At 45.4% G+C, this 14,963-nt stretch overlaps 1 protein-coding gene across 1 annotated transcript in view; it reads left to right on the plus strand.

Annotated features, from left to right (window-relative positions):
* The window catches only part of LOC120058349 (pleckstrin homology domain-containing family M member 3-like), a 46,056-nt gene that overhangs the window by 15,131 nt on the left and 15,962 nt on the right, over positions 1 to 14,963 (plus strand). Inside the window, exons 3-6 of the mRNA XM_039006950.1 lie at positions 1,074 to 1,317; positions 1,539 to 2,326; positions 12,322 to 12,467; positions 12,909 to 13,102. Of these exons, the coding sequence (XP_038862878.1) occupies positions 1,074 to 1,317; positions 1,539 to 2,326; positions 12,322 to 12,467; positions 12,909 to 13,102 (1,372 nt within the window). The remainder of the gene's footprint in view (positions 1 to 1,073; positions 1,318 to 1,538; positions 2,327 to 12,321; positions 12,468 to 12,908; positions 13,103 to 14,963) is intronic.

Genomic DNA, 14,963 nt, shown 5'->3' on the forward strand with positions numbered 1-14,963 from the left:
GCTAGGCAGTTAGAAGTTTGCCCCTGCACTTAGTAATGTGTCGCATTTGAGTTGTTTAATAAGTTGAGAATTTTAGGCTGCGGTTTGAAGATGTGTCCTTAATGACGGGAGAATGAATGTCCTACGCGGTATATTAGCCAAGCACACTGCTGAGTGCTGACTGTTGAATGGAGACCAGTGTTATTGATCCAATGAGCAGATAATAAGATGAAATTGCTGCAGAGACATTCTGTGAGTGGTAATAGCATGTGTGGCTGGCAGCATAGCCCATTGGAAGGGCCTGCAACACCCCCCACTCCGCCGCACCCATTTACAATCAGATAGTCGCTGTTCTTTTGTCTGCCCTCTGAATCTTTCTAAGGCAGTTAGCTTCTACATGTAACCTCTTCCAGTAGGCTATACATTGTTCTATATAACAAGTAAGGCCTAATAAATGTAGTTCTAGCCTATGTGTTTAGCAGTGGGGTAAAAATACTTTCAAGTACTACTTAAGTAGTTTTTTTGGCTATCTGTACTTTACAATTTATATTTTTGACAACTTTTACTTTACTTCATTACATTATTAAAGAAAATAATTAACTTTTTAATCCATACATTTTCCTTGACACCTAAAAGTAGTCGTTACATTTTGAATGCCTAGCAGGACAGGAAAAATGTAAAATTGACACACTTACCAAGAGAACATCCCTGGTCATCCCTACTGCCTCTGATCTGGCGGACTCACTATAAACACAAATTGTTAGTTTGTAAAGATGTCTAAGTTTTGAAGTGCGCCCCTGGCTATCTGTAAAATGGTGCCGCCTGGTTTGCTTAATATAAGGAATTTGAAATGATTTATACTTTTACTTTTGATACTTAAGTATATTTAAAACCAAATACTTTTAGACTTTTACTCAAGTAGTATTTTCCTGGGTGATTTTCACTTTTACTTTAGTCATTTTCTAATAAGGTATCTTTGCTTTTACTGAAGTATGACAATTGGGTACTTTTTCCACCACTGGTGTTTTGCTGTATATCAAATAGTGTTTTCTGCAGATGATCCTGTTGCTGAATTTATGTTGTGTTTGTTCCAGCTCATAAGGACAGCAGCAGCGGCAGTGTGGTGAAGCAGGGCTCCGTGGAGCATCGTGAGGGTCAGAAGGGTCGTTGGAGCATCTGCCACCTAGAGCTGACCCCCTGTGAGCTGCGTCTCTACAGCCTAGACAGCAGTGGTAACCGCCAGCTCTGCACCGCCTACTCCCTGTCCCACTGCCAGGGGGTTAGCCAACCCCAGCCACCACAGGACGGACGAGTCCTCCAGGCCCTCTTCTTCAACAGGTAAAATAACGGTGCTCAACTCTTAGGAGACCTCTTGCCAGGGGTCCTTCCTAAAATAGGTCTTCTAACCTCAACGGAACTTCCTGGATAAATAAAGGTTAAATAAAATAAATCAAAGATTGTTTGAGTCAACGGTCAATCACATAAACATGAGTTGCAATTGAAGCTATTTCTCTCATAACATGTTTTAATAGACCACTCACTGACCTCATCTTCAACAGCTCCACCCGCCTGCAGTTACGTGCCGCCTGCCAGTGGGAGGCGCTAGACTGGAGGAGGCAGATCTGGGAGAGAGTATTAGCTGCCCGGCCCGCCCACAAACAGGCAGAGGCGCCTCCAGTCTTATCCCCGTCGTCATCCATCTCCTCTGGAGGTCTCGACACCAGACCAGACCCCATTGGTCCTGCTGAGGCTGCCCTGACCCCTCATACCTCGCATCTCCCCCCAGCCCGGCCCACGGCTCTGCCCCTGTTCACCAAGCACTGTGCTGATGTCCTCAAGGTGGGTCTGCTCCACCAGCAGACTGACCTCAACAACTGGAGGGCCTTCACCTTCGTGCTGAGTCGTTCCACGCTGCAGGCCTTCCCAACCGAGGGCCGGGGGCCCGTGTCCGAACCTGTCCTCCACTACCCGCTGGCCTCCTGCCTGGTCGTGCAGAGGGACGAGGTCGAGGGGGCCAGCGCCGCCCGTTTCCAGGCAGTCTTCCCCAGAGAGGTGCTCCGTCTGCGGGCTGAGAGCCAACTCAAGGCCCAGGACTGGATGGAGGCCCTGCTGACGGCCGTGGCGGCCCAGAGGCCCCAGGGGGAGGAGGGTCAGGGCTCCAGCCAGGCCCAGCCAGGTGCAGTGTCGATGGGGACGGGGGTGCTGCTGAGGACCAAGCCCTCCAGGGAGAGGAAGCAGAGGGATGCCCAGAGGGCCAAGAGACAGTCAGTCACCACCAGCTTCCTCAGTATCCTCACCTGCCTGGCTGTGGAGAAGGGCCTGACCACCCAGAGCTTCAGGTGTGCAGGTAGAGACCTCCTCCTGTTACCACACAGACACACACACACAGTCAGTCTGAGCAAGACACTTACCCCTTGCTCCAGGTTCGCCGTTGATAATGGCTGACCCTGGCCGTGACCCCACACTCCCAGGGTCTCTCGGGGGGAGTTGGGATCGCTAAAAGCACATTTCCCTAACAAAGGTTAAATTAAAAAAATCTAATTCACACATGCATGTTAATACACACTTGCACACGTGTAAAATATAAACCCCCGTAAAAAAATTTTTACACAGACACTAAAGTGACACATTCTTCACTAAAGTTCCAAAAATATAATCTGTCACATCACTGGTTCATCTACATATCTCTACTCTTTATGGAAATATTTTTTACAACATAATCCATCAAAACCGTGGCTTTATATTGACTCAAGGAGTAACCACTGTCATTACTCGAAAATCTATTGATATTACTACAGAAAGAGACAGCATACTTCAGTAGTGCTCTGCAAACAGATGCATTACACAATCTCAGTCTGCTAATGAGTGTGTTCAAGAGGCCTACTTGTTAACTGGATGCATACTCCCGTGAGGGTAGCTAGCTAATGACTGTCAGATGGTGCAATATAGGCTTTGTATCTCTCAATCCTATCTACAGTGCCTTCAGAAAGTATTCACACCCCTTTACTTTTTCCAAATTGTGTTATATTATGGTCTGAATTTAAAATGGATTAAATTGAGGTATTTAGTCGCTGGCCTACACACAATACCCCTTAAGGTCGAAGTGGAATTATGATTTTCCATTTTTTTTTACAATTTTCTTCTATTTAAGTTTAAATGTCTTGAGTCAATAAGTATTCAACCCCCTTTGTTATGGCAATCCTAAATAAGTTCAGGAGTAAAAATGTGCTTAATAAGTTCCATGGACTCCATCTGTGTGCAATAATGGCGTTTAACATAGTTTTTTTTATGACTAATTCATCTCTGTACCCCACACATACAATTGTCTATAAGGTCCCTCAGTCGAACAGTGAATTTCAAACACAGATTCAACCACAAAGACCAGGGAGGTTTTCCAATGCCTCGCAAAGAAGGGCACCTATTGGTAGATGAGTAAAAATAAAAACAGTCATTGAATATCCCTTTGAGCATGGTGAAGTTATTAATTACACTTTGGATGATGTATCAATACACCCAGTCACTGCCGCTTTCCCTCCAACAAAACAAACACAAACAGACAGACAAACAGCATCCCTCCAATGGAACACTTGGTAGACCAACAGATTTTTGGGGGTCTGTAATTTTATGAGTTCCTATTTTATGAGCCCCTATTTTGTTTCTCTTTAATTTTCACTGCACGACGACATGGCATTACCCAGAGTCCTGTGCGGTGGCGTTACCTTTGTTGGCAAAGCAGCTTTGTTGTGGAGGGCTTCATAAGGGCAGCTGGGAGACGGCTGGGGATCAAGGTGTCTGGGGCTCTCACCCACAACCACCAGTCCTTTGAGCTTAGACCAGTCACCTGTTACACCACTGGGGGTCACAGACCCCCCCTCCCCAAATAACCACCTTTCTCACACACACACACACACACACACACACACACACACACACACACTGGCTGGCTGCAGCAGTTTTTGTATTTACTAGGCTTATGACCTGACCTGTATGTTTGTAGGAGATATAGAGAGGTAGCTACAGTTCATAGTTCCCCTTAGAGATGTCGCCACCATTACATCTGTTCCGTTCCCTAAGCCTCAGTGGACCATAACTGATATCTCACTACCAGATAGCCCTCTCTTCTGTCTGACAGCTCAGTAAATGGAGCCATGGCGGCTCTGTGTTTGGTCTTTCTGGGTGTGAAATCTGTGCTCACTAAAAGGGGATGAATGAGGTGGTTTCCTCCTTCTCTTCTGTAACCAGCGCTCTATTAATGCATGCCGTCTGAAAGGGCCACTGAACAAGGGGAGCGGGCACCTGACGATAATTGGCCGGCATAAAGCAGAGGGAAAAAAATCATTTTTTATAATCAAAGACAGGCGCCCGGGAGGCTGGGATGCTATCGTCAATGCGGAAGCTAATTGTTTGATACAGGGGCTCTTTTTGCTCGGGCTGCAGACCTGTTTGAATGAGACACAAGCAGAGAATAACAGCTGGATACAGCTTGTCCCATGCTCTGTTCACAAAACCCTTTAATTATGCGCTCTCTTTCTCTCCCTATTTCTCCTTTCTCTCTTTCTCGTTCATTCAGACTCGCACAGTCTCTCATGCTGTCACTGTGTTCACTGAACTCTACTCTTTCTCTCTGGCTCATTCTCTCCCTCTGTCCCCCCTCTATCTCCCTCTCTCTCTCTCTCTCTCTCTCATGCTCTCGCTCGCTTTTTCCTCTCTCTAGCTCTTCCCGCCCTCCCCAATCCCCTTGCCTTGCTCCTTGGTAGAGTGCCAGTTTCCTTTTGACTGCTTGTTCTTGTCAGTCACTTAGCTTTGGATGGAGAGTCAGGAGCCAGCCTGTTGTATTACAGTTTAATGGCTTTTCCCTAAACAAATATCCCTGGCCTCCACGGCTCTGTTAGGGGGATTAGGGGATGCGCGATGAGGAGGGGTGAGGACAACAGGCAAATAGAGGGAAAGTGAGAGAGTGGGAGAAAGAGAGGAGAGTGGGAGAGAGGGGAAGTTACCATTGTTGGGTCTGACAGAGAGCACAATGGCCAGGGAGTGTAGGAGGGGGGCGTGGGGGTTCAGGGGTCCCCATTACTGTAGCCTTCGCCCCTCTGTCTATTTGGGGGCTGTGATTGAGCACCCTGTGCCTCTTCTGTCCCCCACCTCCCCACCGGCCGACACCCTCTGGCACCAATTTGTTAGCCCCCATAAAGTATAGATGATGGATGGTGGATTGGCCCCGCCTCCTCCTGTGCCTGTGTGTGTGATTCTGGGGGGAAGGTTGAGGGAGCATGTGCACCCTCTTTTCAACTGGGCTCTGGTGTCTACTAATTACCCATCAGACCTCAGCAACTTAATGGTCTAGGAATTTGTAAAGAGGCCAGAGCACAATAGGCAAAAGAATGCAACAAAACAACCAAAAACAATCCTTGAGTTGAATCTTCTTGCCTTCATTCCCCCTGTCTTGCCCTGCTCTTCCCTGTGCTAGCCAAATCATCAAATGTATTTATGAAGCCCCTTTTACTTCAGCAGATGTCACAAAGTGCTATATAGAAACCCAGCCTAAAACCCCAAACAGCAAGCAATGCAGATGTAGAAGCACGGTGGCTAGGAAAAACTCCCTAGAAAGGTAGGAACCGAGGAAGAAACCTAGAGAGGAGCCAGTCTCTGAGGGGTGGCCAGTCGTCTTCTGGCTGTGCTGGGTGGAGAATCTAAGAGTACATGTCATTAAGGACAGATTGGGGAGGAGAATCTGACTCAAATCTCATGTGCTTTACCATTTCTTTTTCGGCTGTTCTTTTGACCCGAAAGTGAAGTCAAAATATCCTTGTTAGAACAGCGGCCTGTAATGAGGAGTTTTGGCATTGCGTCTCAAAGCTTCAGATGAAGGGTCTTAATTTGATCACCCTGTTATTGCAGAAAACTTGTAGTGTATTCTAGGTTAAAAAAATGCTTCTAAAGTTTGTAATTTCCACATTAAAATATCAGACTTGATTTACCTTAACTAAAAATATATCAACCCCTATAAAAATATCCGTTCATTATAATCCACACAATAATTTACATTTTCACATTATATGTTCCTGCTGTGAGAAAGGGTCAAATTAAGATCTTACATCTGTATTCACATGAACCAGAAACAAAATTCCAAAAACAATTCTGGGCCTGGCTGAACACAATTTTTTTTTAAATCAGTTATTGATGAATATTGAACTGTGACCTAAATGCATCTATAAGATTGTCACTGGTCAGATGGATACTACTATGTGAATGCACTATATTCAGGTTTGGGTATTTTTTTAATATTTTTTATGTAATCCGTTACTAGTTACTTGTCCAAAATTGTAATCAGTAACGTAACTTTTAAATTACCCAAACTCAGTAACGTAATCTGATTACATACTTTTAGAAGACAAAAATGTATGTTACCAATTGAACGACATCTATTGCAGGATAAATCAATGTTAAAGTTTACATAGCTGGTCATATATAGATGTTAAATTTTACTTTATGGGTTGGTTATGTAGTCTTCTTCTAACCCATCGCTTTCTACTACATATAATAATACAATTAAATTATATCTTTACATTAAAAACCAAAGTCTATCAGAATTCCAGTCATTCCAATAAATGTTATACCCCTTGATCTTCCAGAATAGGACTTGGAAATATGGAAGTATAGATTAGCTAAATTGTTTTACCTGAGTATAACCCCAAAACTAAGGACTTATTATCCAGCCCTACTCTGTTTATGATTTTGTTGTCATGGAGGACTGATTGGGCTCATTGATTCGAGTTGAAAAATAAATGCTGCCCTTATGGAATGGCATGCTTTGAGCGCACCTGAAAAGTGCTATTTACATGTGAAAAATGAATGCCATATGCTGCATTTGCTATAGGCCTATTGTTTACCTTTTTGTTGGTGACACTTTGATATCTTGCTAATATGCAGCTGTTTAAAGGGAAAATCCACAGACGAAACAATAACAAAATGTACACCCCGCCTCTGTTTTGGTAAAAACCTGAGGGATGGGACTGGAGAAATGTAATGACTCTCAGAATAATAGACAGAGCAAGGGATGCAAGGACTGACCATCCTTGATAACATGGTTAAAACAATAATTTTGATATGAGGCTATACAGTTTTTGTTTACATCTACAATGTTTACAAACATTGGAGAAAAACAAGCGTATATTTTGGGTTCCTTGTGGTCTATGACAGTTGAACTAAGCTCATGAGGCATTTATAAGTTATATTCTTCAAGAAGCAATGGATATATACAGTACCAGTCAAAAGTTTGGACACATCTACTCATTCCAGAGTTTTTCTTTATTTTTTTTATATTTTCTATATTGTAGAATAATAGCGAAGACATCAAAACTATGAAATAACACATATGGAATCATGTAGTAACAGAAAAAGTGTTAAACAAATACAATATATTATAATTCTTCAAAGTAGCCACCCTTTGCCTTGATGACAGCTTTGCACACTCTTTGCATTCTCTCAACCAGCTTCAGGAGGTAGTCACCTGGAATGCATTTCAATTAACAGGGGTGCCTTGTTAATTTGTGGAATTTCTTTCCTTCTTAATGTGTTTGAGCCAATCAGTTGTGTTGTGACAAGGTAGGGGTGGTATACAGAGGATAGCCCTATTTGGTAAAAGACCAAGTCCATATTATGGCAAGAACAGCTGAAATAAGCAAAGAGAAACAACAGTCCATCATTACTTTATGACATGAAGGTCAGTCAATGCGGAACATTTCAAGAACTTTTAATGTTTCTTCAAGTGTAGTCGCAAAAACCATCAAGCACTATGATAAAACTGTCTTTCATGAGGACCGCCACAGGAATGGAAGACCCAGAGTAACCTCTGCCGCAAACATCCTTTCTAAATTTAATTATCTAGTTTTTCAAAAGTATCTGTAATCGGATTGGAATATTTTTGCTGGTAGCGTAATGGATTACAGTTACCGTTCTTTTTGTAATCCGTTACATGTAACGGATTACATGGAATGTGTTACTCCCCAACCCTATCTATATTTGCCAATCTATAAAATAAGATTTTTGGTACAAAGCAGGTTTAAAGTATCTGTCCAGTGAACATCTCACTTTTAAGAGTTCATATTCTGTTAAATAATGTTTTTGACTCGTCCTATACTCATATTTGTGACCATTTAAAAAATATATAGACCTTGATGTCATCTCCCTGAGGAAGATGAGTTGGCCAATCAGCGGTCTAGAGGAGAATGAGCTGGCCAATCAGTGGTCAACTTGCATGAATATCTTTAATGACCGTTATACAGCCACACCATTCCAACACAGAAAAGCTGATTTTTAACATTATTATTTTTTTTTTTAAAGAAATACTATTTCTACAAATACTACTTTTTTAAGAAATACTATAACTACTATTTCATATTGTTAGTAATTATAGGTAATATTTCATAGATATCTGGAATCACTGGGCAGTTACTTTTGCTAACCAGTCATGCAGGTCAGGACCCTACCATGAAAGGCCAGTGACCCTCCACCTGCGTGTTGTCTTTGTCCTTTTGTTTCATAAGAATTGTGCCACATGCATATGGGGCAGGTGATTGTTCACATCAAACCCATACTGAAACAGAATTTAATGAGCAATATTTATTCAGCTAATTGCACATGGGGAAACACATGGTTGTTTTTTTGTTGCCGATGTTCGTTTGAAGCCTGATTACCCCCCCCCCCCCCCCCCCAAAACCACCTCTGCCATTCTATAAGGGGCTGAATGTATCCCCAGGTTCTTCTCAAAGTTAGCTTGACCCCGGTCTTTCAGCCTGTGTGGATTCACAGGGTCCTCAGAGAAGAGGGCTTTGTAGGGAGGAGGACTGGAGTATCCAGAGGGACAACCAGGGAGAGGAGGTTGAGAAAAGAGAGATGCTTTGGGGTTGGGTGGGAATCTGTAGGTGGAAAGGGGTGTTAGGGGAAGAGGTGGGCGTTCACATCAAAAGATGGGCAGCGCATCCCCCACCCTCCCCCCACACACAAGCACTCTCACTCTCTCACATACAATTTTCTCCCTCACACACAAGTGTTCATCTGCCTGAATGAGACACATCAAAGCAGAGGCCTCTTGTCTTTGCCCCCTGTGCATGCACACATACACACACACACACACACACACACACACACTGGTCAATGTCCCCTCAGCGGTGCGGTGGTGTAAAACGTCGGACAGTTGAAAGCGTGGCTGAGTAGGAACCCCTCTCTGAGGACGACAGAACAGAATGACCCTCTCTAGCTGTGGGACTGGGACCTGAGGGGCCACAGTTTCATCATAGCAGCAGGTAGACCTGGGGTGCCTCAGTATTACAACAGTGGATTTCTCTCACGTTCCATCTCCTCCCATCACCTCTCCTCCCCTCAGTGTCAGCCATTTTGAGGCGACACTGGAGGTTTTGGGGAATCCCTACAGTGGCCTCTCAAGTGGGAGCTTGAGATGGTGGGTCCATGGTTTTATTCCTCTTCTTTCCCACACTGGTGGGCATAGACAATCCTAGAGGGCATGTTGTTACCATGAGCACCACTGCTCTGCCCTCTGCACTCTACACTAGAAGGCTACTAGAATGTACCTAGCTGTGTTAGGGGGCTGTGGCTTTAGGGAGGACATAACCATGAAGTAAGCTCCCGTGTGGCTAGTTGGTAGAGCATGGCCCTTGCAACACCAGGGTTGTTGGTTTGATTCCCATGGGGGACCAGTATGGAAAAGTATTAATGTATGCACTCATTACTGTAAGTTGCTATGTATATGAGCGTCTGCTATATGACTAAACTGTAAAAATGTAGATCAATATGCGTTTGTTTTTTTGTGTGAGGGTTTTTCTTGTTGTTGTTTTTTTACTGACAGTGACAGCAGACCCAGCGGCCGTTCCAGCTGTGGTTTGCTAGTGGCCAGCTCCTTCCCAGCAGTTACACAGCGTTTGGCCGCTGGCACTGACCATCCTCTCCTCTCTGCTGGACATTGCTCATGGAGGCCCTAACATCCATCACATACTCACTAAAATAAGCCACATCATCCACATCATTAGTATAGGATCTGTATTGCCAAGGCACCATCCAACACAACAAGTTACCGTCCAGATTTAAACATGCTGGATCCTATTTCAGAGAATCTAACTTATACAGAAGCCAAGGTGTAGTTCTGGAAACGACAATGTTAGTGAATGCTATCAATAATTTCCGAGAACACTTGGAGGAGCCCTTTTCAGAAAACCCCAATGGCTAAATCCAGCCCTAGTGAGTGAGTTGATGGGCATCAGAGCAGCAGCAGGCTGGTTTGTTTTCTGGGGGAGTGGATGGGATGTGTGTATTTATGGAGCGGAGTGGTTAGTGTGGGTTTGTGCTGCGCTCCTACACTGATTACAGGGCAGCCCCGACACACGACACCCCGCCGCATGGTCTGTGGTACACTCCACACTGCAGCCTCCTGTGTGTGTGTGTGTGTGTGTGTGTGTGTGTGTGTGTGTGTGTGTGTGTGTGTGTGTGTGTGTGTGTGTGTGTGTGTGTGTGTGTGTGTGTGTGTGTGTGTGTGTGTGTGTAAGCACAGGGATGGATGGTAAAGAGGGAACTAGAGTTGAGGGGGGAAGACACCAACTCTCTTTTTATAGTTTGGGGTCCCTGCCGCAAAAACCTCAAGTTGACATTAGCTCCAGTGTGCCTGATCGGCTGATTGGTGCGTGGCTAACTCCTTACCTCAGCCAGTGGCAGTGCAGCCCCTGTGTTTATGCCATATTGCCTTGGGTTTAGGAAGGCATAAGGAGGAGATGGGTTCTCTCTCCAAGAGAAACGGGCACACCACATCGGTCCCTGCTTAGTCATTTATCTGACTCATTGGGGCCTCTTATATTGCTTTGGGTTGTGTTCTTCACCGGCTTTCCCTCTGACTGAATCATAGTAGAAACTAATGGGCCTCAAAGTTTGTCCCCAGAGTTTGAGGTAATTAAGATGTTGGCTGGAGAGGCTATTGGGTTAATGTAGTGTTTGCGATCTGTAAGGTTTTTACATTGGTGTCCCTTGTGTACACAGTGGTGAATGTTAAACCAATTACTCCCAAATTTATTTTCCACCTGGACTAAAAAGCATGCTCATTGAAGAATCTCCATTACAAGTGCTCGGCCTAATGTCTGTCCAGGAATAGGCTTGAGCCACCGGCCCGATATGTTTTTATTTGAGACGCATTACCCTTTGGTTTCTCTCTGTAGTCATAGAAGGGCACTAGTGCTCTATCAGGTACTTCAACAACAACATCCCATAGAAAGCCTCCGCAGATAAAGCAGACAAAATCAGAGACTTGTATTATGTTCATTTTAAGTCTCTCAGGTCCTGATCTGCTGCTCTGATAGCTGGCATCGGTGTCCGGCTATGGAGACGGTGTTTTCCTCTGTCTTTTCCTCTCCTCTGTCTCTTTTCTTTCTTTCTCTCTATCCACGTCTGATCTCTTGCCCCTCTCTTGTCTCTGTGAAGTTAAGAGGAAGGCACCACGCTCCATCGAAAAAGAGCAAGAGCGTGCAAGTCTTTATCCATCTGAGGTCCTTTCCCCTCTCCCTCCATTGCCTTCTCCCTCTTCTCTTGTTCCTTTCTTCCTCCGTGGCGCTCCCGGCCCTACCAGATCATCCTGGGGATAAGGGATACCTGCCGTTGCCCCGTTCACCTGTTTGGGTTCCAATCGTCACCCGTGGCGTGGGACCTGAGTATTTGGGGGAATGCAGACAGGAACAATAAAAGAGGGTTTTCAGAGGATAGCAGCACTACTAAAGAACCTCAATAGAAGCCTAGGATCTCTCTCTTTAGTGTTCATTAGACAGCAGAGCATTGAAGTCCCTTCTTGTTGTGACTGCAGGTAGGAGTGGGGGAACCTATTGATCTCTGCCTCAGTCTCAACTGAGTTTGAGGGATTTACTGAACAGGTGATGTGGCTGCAGTTTAATGGTTCTCGTAGTTATAGATGTTTGTTTGCTTGGTTGAACGTGGTTAGTGTGGCAATTAAGAGGTGCCATAAACTGCTACATATTAACACTGTGTTTAAGAGCCCAGACCGACTGGGTCGCTCCTCTCTAATCATTAGCCGTAGCAAATGGGACTTTCAATCTCCTGACAACAGCTTCTCTCTGTGACCTGAATATGAGCTGTCTTTAGTGTCTTACCCAACAGGTCATTTCTAATAAATGAGGGACTTTATTGCTCAACTTTGAGCTCCAGATACAGAGAGCATTTTGTGCTTTAGTTCAGCTGTAGACACACACACACACACACACACACACACACACACACACACACACACACACACACACCCTTATCCAGTATCTCCTCTCTATCTCTGTGCAGGGTGTCAGAAGCCAGTAGGGTTGTCGCGGGGCAAGGCCAAGGTGTGTTGCTACAGTGGCAGGTACTACTGCCAGAGCTGTCATCAAGACAACCTGTTCCTCATCCCTGCCCGCCTGCTGCACAACTGGGACACCAACAGACACAAGGTGAGAATCAATGGTGATAAATGCACACATTTCAGAAATATGTCCAGCTTATTGAGATACACTCTAAAATGCACTTGGAAACGTTCCCTAGTTACACACATGCTTATCTTAAATTGGGTCGACCCATGGATGTGGGTTTGGGTGCCACCATACAGTATAGAGATTGCTGCCAGGTTACATTTTCCCTCCAAACTACCCCATGTGGTCCCACAACTCAAACACACATACACATACACACACACACACACACACACACACACACACACACACACACACACACACACACACACATACACACATACATACATACATACATACATACATACATACATACATACATACATACATACATACACATATGTATACACAGTCACAACCCCACATCCCTATGCGTTCTCCACCACTCAGCCCTCCCATCCCTCCCCTGTGTGTCCTGTCCAGGTGTCCAAGCAGGCCAAGGAGTTCCTGGAGTTTGTGTATGAGGAACCCCTGCTGGACGTGCAGCAGCTGAACCCGTGTCTGTATGAACACTGTGAGGGCCTGGCTGCAGTACTGCGCCTGAGACAGCAGCTCCAGTCCCTTAGAGCATACCTGTTCAGCTGCCGCGCTGCCGTGGCCGAGGACCTCCGTAGAAGGTGAGAGCGGGGCAATTTCCAAACGGTAGTAGACCCAGTTCCTCCTCAGAGCATACCTGTTCAGCTGCTGCCCTGCTGTGGCCGAGGGGGGCTTTGAAGGCGAGGGGCATGGGGAGAGGGGAGGAGTTAAAGAATGATTCATCAAGGCCTTGATTGTTCATTGAGTCAGGTGTATGAGCACTGAACTGAAACTCCATGACCATCTTTAGTGACTACAGATATAAAGAGTTGTGAATGGGCAAGATGTTGGGGGGCCACGACAGTGAAGGGTGATGTGAAGGAGGAAGAGAGAGAATGGTGTGTAATGAGACTGCAAGCATCAAAGTAGGATTTCATAAAACACAGGAATATAGTGAAGAAGTTTGGAATGGTAATTGTATGTCTGATGTCCATTGAAAGACCCTTTGTTGACTTGATTCCTAGCCCATGTTGAGTATGACTGTATGTAGGCCTTAAGGCCCCTACATGCTCTCTCTGTATGATGGGAATGAGGGGATTGTGTTTATGTGAGGGGGTCCAGACTAAAAGGCCTGTCTCTGGGGTGATGGATGCTCACTGCCCTGGATGGGGTCACTCCCATGGACTACAGACACTCTTCGTACCCCCTCCCCACACTATACTCTTGTACTCGCACTTTGTGAAGTACACTCAACACATCTCTAAAGAACTGGTTAGTAAGCTTCTCATTTTGTCCAGGTTAGTCACATTGTTTTTAAAGACAGTCCTGGTCCATATACTTGTGTCTAAAACATGTCCTTCTTTATGTGCTTTTGAGAGTCTGACTGGCAGGTTTATGTCCTCTGTCTACAGTGAGTGTGTAGGTCGATGTAGACTGCAGACATCCCAGGTTCACCTGTCCTTTTGATGTCTGTCTCTGCTGTGCTGAGGTCTGTTTGAAGTAACCTACTGACAGAAACCAACAGAGAGGGTGGGGCTCTGAGACCCTCCTACTCCTCCACACCCACCCTGGGCCCTCAGAGCCATCCCATCTGGCTGTCGGAAAGAGGGTGTAACTTCATCTAGCTGTGATGTTTACGGCAATGGTGGCGACCCCGGAACGATGCTCGCTCACCGGGGCCCATGTTTACCGCTACACCATTAGCCCACAGCGGCTAATGCCCCACACTTCAAAACACTACAGGATTAATGAGGCCGGAGGCGCTAAAACCTTCCCCCGGCCATCCATCGGCCCTCCATAGGCCTACCATGGCCCTGAACAGGGCTAAAGGGCTAGGGAGCTCGGAGGAAGCCTGCCCTGTGTTTATACTCAACCCCTGGGAGATGGGAGAGAGCTGTCACGGCCCACACTGCCTGCGCTGATCTAACGCACACCTCTGAACCCCACGGGTACCCCACATACACAGACACACAGAAACGCTGCAGACGCTCAGACACACAGAAACGCTGCACATGTGTGGATAGTCTGCACACATACATATGAACACACAGGCATGCACCATACTGTTTACAGACATCGTTCATAGTTCACGCTAAGTGTACATCTCCTATTCACATAAGCCGAAGTCATAACCTCCATTAAACAGTGAACCTGTTGTAATCAATATATAATAGTTGTAGTCTTATCAAACCACACACTGACTGACTGGCTGTGATCTTACCCCAGCAGGGTGTGCTGGTCGGTTACTGGCAGAGCCAGCGCTGATACCCACAGGAAGAGTCAACACTGTGTGTGCGTGCGTGTGTGCGTGCGTTGCTTGTGTGCGTGCGTTCAAATAAAATGTTATTGGTCACATTGTTAGCAGATGTTAATGCGAAATGCTTATGCTTCTAGTTTCGACAGTGCAGTAATATCTAACAAGTAATCTAACAATTACCCAACAATTGCCTAATACACACAAAT

Source organism: Salvelinus namaycush, chromosome 13 (assembly GCF_016432855.1).
Source record: "Salvelinus namaycush isolate Seneca chromosome 13, SaNama_1.0, whole genome shotgun sequence".
NCBI lineage: Eukaryota > Metazoa > Chordata > Actinopteri > Salmoniformes > Salmonidae > Salvelinus > Salvelinus namaycush.